The following is an 11,210-nucleotide window of genomic DNA, read 5'->3' on the forward strand; positions in this document are numbered from 1 at the left end:
TTTGCATTTCGAGTTACCATATTGAGAGACCGATGTGTTTCACACAAATATTTCACCGAAAATAATTCTTTGTAACGTGACCTCGACCTTCGGTCTCATGGTACACAAGCCCATTCAGATCGTAAAACCCTGTACACCTCGCTTGTTTGTTTCTTTGTTTGTTTGTTTGTTTGTTGTTTGTCGCCGCACTCACCAATATTCCAGCTACATGACGGCGGTCTGTAAATAATCGGGTCTGGACCAGACAATCCAGTGATTGACACCATGAATCTCGATTCACGCAATTGGGATACGATGACATGCATCAACCAAGTCAGTGAGTCTGACCACCAGATCCAGTCAGTCGTCTCTTACAAATGGGTTGCTGAAGACCAATTCTAGCCAGGATCTTCACGGGGGCGTTGTATGGTTGACTGCCAATAGGGATCTAAAATAATCATCATCAAATGCTTAAAGAAATAGCCCATACGTAAACAATCGCAAAATAAAGTTTGACTTTGAGAAGAACAAGTATCGCCCTGAGTTATTCGCTGGAGTGGTCGCGCCAGGCGTTCACATGTTGAGAAGAATTAAGGTTTGTTGAAATGTTCCAGCCAAGTGTCACTGTTATCGCCAGCTATGGCTGATATGAGAGTGGATATTCAAGTCACTGATATTGATCACGCAGTTAAAGTTTGATATACTTATCTTTCAAAGTACTGAATATCTTTGTACTCAATATCTGATCTCCAAGACGCCTTTCAGTAATGACATGTTTGTATTTATAGCTCATCTCTCCTATTGCCATATAAATTGACGGCAGGTGATCCTTGAAGTTTGAATAAGTTTGAATATTATGCTGGAGACGTTAAGTCTGATGCCAGTAAATAAACGCCAGGAAACACAAGAAACAAACACGTGACGTCCCAAGAAAACTGAGAAAACGATAAAAGTTGAAAATATAGATCAACATCAATAAAATGCAAAAAGTAAGTGGAGTGTGGCACTTCAGTCGACGAGTTTAGATAGTGTTGTTTTTTTAAGCAGGAGCTTCGCGAGTAGAGGGCGAATGATCGGCTCTCTTCCCAGAACGATTGATCCATGTACGCTACAGGGAGCTCACGACCAAGTCTCACAACGAACTGGATGGTATAATCTACAATGATCACATTGACTCATTGCTAGTGGCGGGGTTGTTAGTGTTTGGCCGAAGGTACAGGGGATGCCTATACGCGCTCTGTTATCATGCTCAAATGGTAGTTGATGCCCACTCGACCATTATTCCTGGATGTGCAGAACACATCTAGAAATGGTAACTGTTTAGACACAATGGCTTCATGACATGACCCAATCACGCAAACATCTCATTACCCCGTGACGCAAACCACAACATGGCCGAATTCCGGTAACGTAACACGAATCCATGACGCACACATGACAAGCCCTAATCATGCAAACATCACATGACTCCATGACGCAAACGATACATGACCACTTGACGCAGACATCTCACGACTCCATGACGCACACATGACAAGCCCTAATCACGCAAACATCACATGACTCCATGACGCAAGCGATACGTGACCACTTGACGCAGACATCTCACGACTCAATGACGCAAGCGATACATGACCACTTGACGCAGACATCTCACGACTCCATGACGCGAGCGATATATGACTCTGTGACGCAGACATCTCACGACTCCATGACGCAAGCGATACATGACCACTTGACGCAGACATCTCACGACTCCATGACGCAAACGATACATGACCACTTGACGCAGACATCTCACGACTCCATGACGCAAACGATACATGACCACTTGACGCAGACATCACACGACTCCATGACACAAACGATACACGACTCCTTGACGCAGACATCTCACGACTCCATGACGCAAGCGATACGTGACCACTTGACGCAGACTTCTCACGACTCCATGACGCAAGCGATACATGACCACTTGACGCAGACATCTCACGACTCCATGACACAAACGATACATGACCACTTGACGCAGACATATCACGACTCCATGACGCAAGCGATACATGCCCACTTCACGCAGACATCTCACGACTCCATGACGCAAGCGATATATGACTCTGTGACGCAGACATCTCACGACTCCATGACGCGAGCGATACATGACTCTGTGACGCAGACATCACATAACCCCAAGACGCAAACACACGTGACTTAATGACGCAAACGATACATGATCCCGTGACGAAACCATGATGTTGTTGCTCTGGTCACCTACCTCAACGATTGAAAACATCACATTTCTTAACCACATGGAGGGGGCGGTGGGGTAGTCTATTAGTTAAAGCGTTCGCCCGTCACGCCGAAGACCCAGGTTCGACTCCCCACATGGGTACAATGTGTGAAGCCCATTTGTGGTGTTCCCCCGCCGTGATATTGCTGGAATATTGCTAAAAGCGGCGTAAAAACATACTCACTCACTCACTCACTTAACCACATGGGGGCATGCTGAAAGACCTATATCGTTATTACCTCGATCAATGGGTGTGCACTCGGTGTTCATTCTCAGCTCTCTGGGGAGTATGCTATCAAATCTGTGAGGCGCTAGAAAGTTAACAGTCACATCTCTTCCTATCGGGTACCAATTCACTGCTGATTGAAGAAAGGCATGGTTCGAACAAAGTCATTTGCCTTAGGAGACACTACATACATGTATAACATGTTGTTTTGACCTGGAGATCTTCCATGTATCGGGACAGGGAGACTGGAGGCGGGTTGTTCAGACCCTAAACAGATGAACTTGTTCCGACCTCTCCTGGTCCACTTCAACCCACGTAGTGTACAACTTTCATTTTTACGATAATATCTCACCATAAACACAGAGTGAGTGAGTGAATTTACATTAATGCAGTCAGCAATATTACATCTCTATCACGTCGGCCTGTATTCCAGTAATCGAGTCTGGACCACACAAGCCAATGAAATGTCGGAAAGGTTACGCGAAATTGAAGTACGATGACACTCCATCAGCTGAAATACAAAAAAGAAAAGGCAGGTGAAGACTCCTATTCAAGAACAAGTCATTGATTTAAAGGCCAAGATCAGACCGCAACATGAAGGATTTCTTTTCAGTTTCAGTGCTGAAAGATTCTAGGATATAAGGAGAATGTGTATTTCCTTAAACAATGAGTGGAAGCTACACCGACAAGAAGCAAACCGTTGCACAGTTTAGTGTCCACAATGAAGTGGCAACTGACTCCACTTCTAAAGCTGCAGCAGCAATCAACTACACTGGTCAATAAAGTCACGACCAAGAAACCCGCTCTCTGTGGACATAATCTAAGATCGAAAAGCGACAACAAACAAAGAGCTCGATACGTCACAAGGAGAGAAAGAAGCACGAAGAGAAAGATCGATTTCCAGATTGACCAATAAGTTTGCCATTGTACCCGGGCGCAGTCGAGCGTAGCCAACATTTGTTTTTCGTGTCGACTAATTTCCTGAGGAAAGAAAAGGCGTCTTGACGACAGTGTGTCCTCATTAACGGCAGCGTTTGTGTCAACAGCCCATAGCTGACGTACCCAGTGGGTTCGATATGACCACTCGTGTGGAAAACAAAATCGCTAATTGTCCGCGTTAAGGGGATATCCATGCCATTGATACTTTAACGGAATTGCTCACGCTTCACGTGCTATCAACCGGTTGTGAGGACCCTTCAGCTTGAAATGCCCCAGAAAGGGAGGTATAGGGCCTGTTTGGGCATATTTCTGAATGTGTGCAAAAAATGAACTTCCAGTCTGTAATGCTCGGTCACATCGGACTATCATTTCGTTCTGAAAATCGGGAGTTGGGTTTTACGCCGCTTTTAGCAATATTCCGGCAACCTGAAAACGGAGGACACCAGCAATTGGCTTGATACATTGCACCCGTGGGTACCAGGGTTTTCGGCGTGACGAGCGAACGCTTGAACCACTAGACTATCCCAACGAACCTTCGTCCAAATTGACATACTGATAAAGAGTAATGTCCCTTTGGGAATACGGACATGGAGTAATGTCCGTTTCTGTAAGCGGATATGTAGTGATGTCCCTTTGTGTACGATGATATAGAGTAATGTCCCTTTGTATATGTTGATTTGGAGTAATGTCCCTTTGTATATACTGATATGGAGTAACGTCCCTTTGTGTATATTGATAAAGAGTAACATCCCTTTGTATATACTGATATGGAGTAATGTCCCTTTTTGTATACTGATATAGAGTAATGTCCCTTTGTGTATATGGACACGTGATTACCTGGATGACGGGGGTCCATCTTCCCAAAGCAAGGGAGTTGATTGACTATAAATGTCCAGTTTCCACCCTTGCCCAACAAGGCTAGAATTACGTGGCCCGATCGTAGTGCCACCAGTGGCTATTGCGAGTTATGTCCCTTCAATGTCCCGCCTGTTTACCAATCAGATTCCGCCTCTCGTATGACTTGCATTTACTTCAAATAAAATGGCGGCCCCCAGACAAGACGATCAGGGTCTCGTTCCACAAAGCCTGTTGATAGTAACCTCCATACGTTAACATAGACTGACGACTGTCGTAGCGGTAAGAATCTTGAAAGGATCTGGAAAATTTGTGTTTAGTCGGATTGGGTAGTAGGGTAGTCTAAATTTACTACCCGAGTACCCAGCCCCCTAGTACCCGACCCTACCCAGGTACCCACTGTAGGTCTAACGAGATACAAAATGTCCGATTGGGAATGTCTTTACCACAGCACTTGCAAAACGTATATAGATACATGTATTAAACGATCTGGTCATGCATACACTGAAGTTGACTTAAGCTTTATCTTTATTCAACCATACGAAAAGTCAGAAGGAATTGGTGCATAATCAGAAAGAAATGCGAACATTAGTAACTTGTAGTGTAACCATAGAGTTCCAGATATTTTTTGTCATTAAACAATATATCACGTGACTAACCACAGGTCCGCGTAGTTCTGTGGGTACCGGGGTCCTATTCAGTACCCACTCGACCCGGGTACCCGAGTAACCCGTCCCAGCCCTGGTGACAGTACACATGATCTGCAAATCCTGCAATCGACCGATACCAGCACGACAATCGCCATGTTGTTTATTCAGCAGGTGTTGATTTCGTTACGCGATTTTGATTGGACCATGCATAGACTCGTTAGTCCACCAAACATATACACATATATCAATAACTCTATAATTCCGGCCGAGTTCGGCAAGGGTGGAAACTGGACTTTTACAGCCTCCTGAATCAGCTCCCTCATAGCGGGGAAAGGCGTGGGGCCAAGCAGAGACTGTTTCACTGTTTCTTTTCACGTCCTATATGATAGACTTGCGTACTTTTTCCAAGAACAGATATCTTTTGCGTTATTGACAGTTTTGTAAGTGGCCAGAAATACGATAAAGATATTAGTCTTCTCTCAAGTTGCCCGTCATGTCTGACAACATTCGTCCATCTCCTGTCACTACGAACAACACAAACAACGCAAACATACAATACAAATAGAAAACTTGACAACCATGATATATCTCTTTGTACCATACGTCCAGGTCACACAGAGTTCAAGGTCGTTTCGTGGGCACGGTTCCGCCAAGTCCCTTCAAATACGCCGTTATTACCACCACGAATGCCCCAACAACTGCTTCATAAAAAACACGTGGCAGCCGCCACGATACTCAGCCGGTAACACTCATTTCTCTGCTCAACACCGGAAGTCAACATTCGCAAGTTGTTCACAAACCACGAGCATCATTTATCAAGGGGAAATAACTCTGTAATGACTTGGACGAGGGCTTTCGTACAGGTTCCTGTGGCACATGTGAATTTGTTCTGACGTAAACAGGCGAGAGTTATTCCATATGTGTGATATCAAACGTGTAGCTCCCCTGTTGTGATATTTACACCCAAACAGACATCCAGTAACAACAACGAGCTAAAGTGGACCTGGGATGCACGTGCTTGGGCGATACAGCTCTTATCACATACTTGGCGTTTTGAATTAATGTGCAACCACTGCTCGAGTGCATGGACCTGGCAAAAAGGTGCGACTGTACTTACTGTCTGAATTCAATGCTGTGGAACTCAGTTGTGAGACCCGTCAGCTCAAGTGCCGTAGTTCACCTAATAGTATGAATTAGTTTGTTTGTTTGTTGTTAAACGCCGTTCTAAGCAATATTCGTCTGTCACGGCAAGCATAGTCGTCTGTCACGGCAAGCATAGTCACCTGTCACGGCAAGCATAGTCACCTGTCACGGCAAGAATAGTTGTCTGTCACGGCAAGCATAGTCACCTGTCCCGACAACGATGGGTCATATGTATTTTATATTCGAGATTTTTAAAGTAAATTTGGTAATGTAACCCTTCCAAATAAGTGACTCTATGTTTTACTTAAAATGTTTGAGTGGCATGTCTTAGAAGTTGACATGATGACAAAGTAAACATAATTTATGGATAACTATTTTTTAATGTTACTGCACTGGCGACGTTTCGGTATATATCCTCATACCGTTGTCAAGCAAGACTGAATAATGGACATGGTACAGAATTATATACGGTAGGTGGAGGATTAACAGTCACAACAATTATCATTAACGAGAAAGTGAGTGAGTGAGTATGGTTTTACGACGCTTTTAGCAATATTCCAGCAATATCACGGCGGGGGACACCAGCAATGGGCTTCACACATTGTACCCATGTCGGGAATCGAACCTGGGTCTTCGGCGTGACGAGCGAACGCTTTAACCACTAGGCTACCCGACCGCCCATGTAACGAGAGAGATTAACATGAGAAGTTAGATAATAGCAACAGAAGGATAATACAGTAACAACATGATGAGCAGAGAACACACGATGGTGAAGCCAAGTAAACAGGATTAAGTATACATAGATGGACTGGTTAATGCTACACAATAGTCTTGATCTCTGTTGATTGGTGGCTTATGGTGGTTAATGTGGACTGATCCAGTTAGTTTTCTTTTAGTCGCGTCATGCAGGTTGTTGGAAAGGATTTGGCCGTTTTCCCAGTTGATGTTGTGATTGGGACAGTTGCCCGATTTGTCTGATTTACTGCCTGATTTTGGGGCGGCCGGGTAGCCTAGTGGTTAAAGCGTTCGCTCGTCACGCTGAAGACCCGGGTTCGATTCCCGACATGGGTACAATGTGTGAAGCCCATTTCTGGTGTCCCCCGCCGTGATGTTGCTGGAAAATTGCTAAAAGCGTCGTAAAACCATACTCACTCACTCACTCAATCACTACCTGATTTGGTGGTTGAAGTTTTTTACGTCTAACAACCCTGAATTAGCGCCATTCCACATCACCCTCCCCTTCAAAGGAAAAGATCCCCACATCATCAGCCGCCTCCCCAAACAGCAAGCCAACATGGACACCTGACTTGGTTGATTCATGTGGATCGATGCTCATGATGTCAATCACTGGATTGTCTCCATTATTTACAGATCGCCGTCATATAGCTGTAATATTTCTGAATGCGTCGTTCAACAACAAACAACAACTTCAACAAGCTCCACCTGTCTCAATATCCTACTAAGAGCTAAAGACAGAAACACAACCAAACCCCAAGAACCTAAAGGTGTTTAGCAGATACCGTAAAATAGCTCATTTTATGGTCTCTGAGTTGTCTGTAACCGTGGCCAATCCTATGCAGGTGAAACATCCCGAATCAAAGAGCACACAACTTCAATCATCAAACAAGACGGTAACAAAATAAATCTGTGAATGTTCCTAATGGTAAACTACGCCATTGGTCAAATACAGACAAGAATCTTTTTTCACTGTTGTTTCGCGCAGCAAGTTCAGCATTTTAGCCAACAGACGACGGCCAAAACAAGTACAAGTCTGTACCATATCCGGTTATTTGTGCACATGCGTAGCGTCCTTTATTACGACTGTCAATAAACACGCAGACATGTCTATACCTCGAAAGTTTGTTTCGGGCGATAAAAAATATACCAAACTTCTTTGCACATGTTAATATTAGCAAGAGCTATTCCACTTCACAAACGTCCCGTTGTCCACAATTTGTTGTCATTCGATACCAACGACCAATGAATGCTTTGTTTAGTGTCGTCCAATCGCAGCCTACGACAAATCGGCCATCACCAATTTACTTTTAAGACAGGAGCCCAGTCACATTTAATGAGTGCCGTGTGCAAACCCCGAAGCACTTGTGCAACCACAAAACAACAGGAATTTGTTTATGTCGTTACATCGTTGAATGCAGTTCACATTTCAAAACTGTTTATTTTCACGATGTATGCTGATGTATTTATTATCGGTCTATTACATCAGCGCTCTATGCCCGTTTCTCCTTGACTGAATAACATACGTAACCTTTTATGTAGGAGGTCCATCATGGGACAATTACAAAAGGGTGTAGACAGTTTGTCTATAGCAGCATATAATTGGATGAAATAAAGTGTGTCAGTAGAGGCTAACGAAAACCAGCTGTAGATGTTCCAAATGTTACCGGTGTGTTTCAGACGTTCAGCTGTACACATAAACTTTTATCACATTCAGGCTTGCCAATGTGCGTCATTTTCGCCATATAAACCGATGCAATCGGCTGTTTCCGCCACAGATCAGGTCTCAATGATATGGTCCAAGTCCAAAGATAACCCTGTCAGTGTGTATTTAGCGGGCATATGTCATATTATTCTGAAAATATAAATTTATACAAACGACTTTTTACTCGATCGAAATAGCGTATTATTTCGCTGTAGTGTAGTAACACTTCCGGCCGGAACTACTTTCAGTCCGCCTTAATGACACACTGGTTGTCAGTGCACTGGTACTACCAGCATCCATACTTCTTACACCTTATCTCCTAATACTACTACTGCTGCTGCAGCTACTGCCACTGCTACTACTACTACTACTATAACTACTACTACTACTACTACTACTGCTGCTTCTACAACTACCACTACTACCACCAAAACTACAATTACTGCTTCTACTACTACTGCTACTACTACTACCACCACCACAACAACAACAAACAACTACTACAACTACTTACACCACTACAACCACTACACCACTACCACACTTACTACTGCTACAACTACTACCACCACTACAACTACTACTACTACTTTTAAAGTACTACTACCAATACCATAACTACTACTACTACTACTACTACTTCTACCACCAACACTACTACTGCTACTGCTACTACTTTCTCTACCACCTCAACAACAAACAACAACTACTACTACTACTACTACTACGACATCACTACCACAAGAACTACTACTACTACGACGACGACGACGACACCACTACCACACTTACTACTGCTACAACTTCTACTACTACTACTACCACCACCACCACAACAAACAACCACTACAACTACTACCACGACTACAACTACTACTACTTCTACAACTACTACTACCACCAACACTACTACTGCTACTACCACTTTCTCTACCACCACAACAACAAACTACTACTACTACTACTACTACGATATCACTACCACAAGAACTACTACTTCAAGACGACGACAACACCACTACCACACTTACTACTACTACCACCATCACCACTACTACGTCTACTACGTCTACCACGTATATGTCGCATTGAGTACTACTATCTCCACCACTAATCGTGATGATACAAAGGAAACTTCTATCGGCTGGCACGGCTCCTATTTACATGTACGTCATTTCCAGCTTCACAGTCCTACTACCGTTATTTATCACGCTGAACCAGACTCTTCTGTAATATTTTTCCGTCTAATTATCCTCACTTGGAGACCCGGATTGTACACCAAGCAATTTTTCACAATTCATCATGTCGTTGGCCATCTTTTCAATTTTGGACTTTTCATTGCCATTTTTTTAACGGTTCATCCTCCTCTCGAGGAAAATAAACGCTCATTGATTCTTTTTAGCATTTGATAATACATTGGTCCTTTCTATATGTGCTCTTAAATCAAGCACTTTGATATAAAAAAAATGGCTATCTTTTATGGTAATACTTTTCCGTTAAAAAATGGTTCTTGGTTGTGCATTTCCCTTAAATCACCAATTGAGAAGAAAAGTGGGAAGTGCATTCATTAAAGTAGAGCTGCGTAGACGCGTCCCATGTTTTGCCTACGGCCACATCGGTCTATTTTCAAATTCGTTATGCGACCAGCAGCAGCTCCCGGCTTCTGGTCTCTGAAATAGCCCAGGGTCTACGTTTTATAAGAATATCATCAAAGATGAACTAATGCCATTGCCGTATTCAGGTTGATCTGGGGCGCGTCCTACTCACGGATAGGTCGAAGCTCATCAACAGCGCGCGTACGCTTCGTTAGGTTTGTTGAGCCTTAACTGACAAACCAGGACATCACTGTCAGGAGTTATAACCAAACACCATGCACAGGAGATTGGCACCGGCGCTGCAAGAAGCTGACAATATCTGTGTAACTTGTTGTCGTCTTGTTAGTGTGGATGGAGGATATCTTGGCATCCTTTGCTTGTTTGGGGATGAATATTTTTAACATTCGGATATCTTTCTCAGTAGAAGCAACATGGTTTTGGATGGTGCTTGTTGTTATTAGTGTTAATATTTAGGTTATGGGACGATGGAGAAAAAAGACATTTTTAAAGCTGCTTAAACAGCAGGAGATGCTGCGTGAAAAGACTGAATTATGGAAAGAAATGACAAACATCCAAAACCACACCACACCTATATCCACACCCACACCACACCGTGCCACACCTAATTCTACACCTACACCCACACCACACTTACGCCCACACCCACCCACACCTACCACACCACACCCACACCCAAGACCACACCACACCGTGCCACACCTTATTCTACATCTACATCCACACCACACTTACACCCGCACCCACTCACACCACACCACACCACACCACACCCACACACCACACCCACACCGTGCCACAGCTAATTCTACACCTACATCCACACCACACTTACACCCACACCCACCCACACCTACCACACCACACCCACACCCAAGACCACACCACACCGTGCCACACCTTATTCTACATCTACATCCACACCACACTTACACCCACACCCACCCACACCCACACCACACCACACCCACACCCAAGACCACACCACACCGTGCCACACCTTATTCTACATCTACATCCACACCACACTTACACCCACACCCACCCACACCCACACCACACCACACCCACACCC

General features: G+C 44.0%; 1 protein-coding gene across 1 annotated transcript; it reads left to right on the forward strand.

Moving 5' to 3' along the window:
- The first annotated feature begins 1,594 nt into the window (after window positions 1–1,594).
- LOC139465170 (fap1 adhesin-like) lies at window positions 1,595–2,194 on the forward strand. Its single transcript, XM_071246859.1, has one exon. The coding sequence runs from the start codon at window positions 1,595–1,597 to the stop codon at window positions 2,192–2,194; it is 600 nt and encodes a 199-aa protein (XP_071102960.1).
- Window positions 2,195–11,210: the final 9,016 nt, after the last annotated feature.

This window comes from Haliotis cracherodii, unplaced genomic scaffold (genome assembly GCF_022045235.1).
Source record: "Haliotis cracherodii isolate W230 unplaced genomic scaffold, xgHalCrac1.p SCAF_17, whole genome shotgun sequence".
Classification (NCBI taxonomy): Eukaryota; Metazoa; Mollusca; class Gastropoda; order Lepetellida; family Haliotidae; genus Haliotis; species Haliotis cracherodii.

Coding starts and splice junctions, on each gene's coding strand:
- LOC139465170 (XM_071246859.1), top strand. CDS start 1,595: ATGACGCAAGCGATACATGACCACTTGACGCAGACATCTCACGACTCC.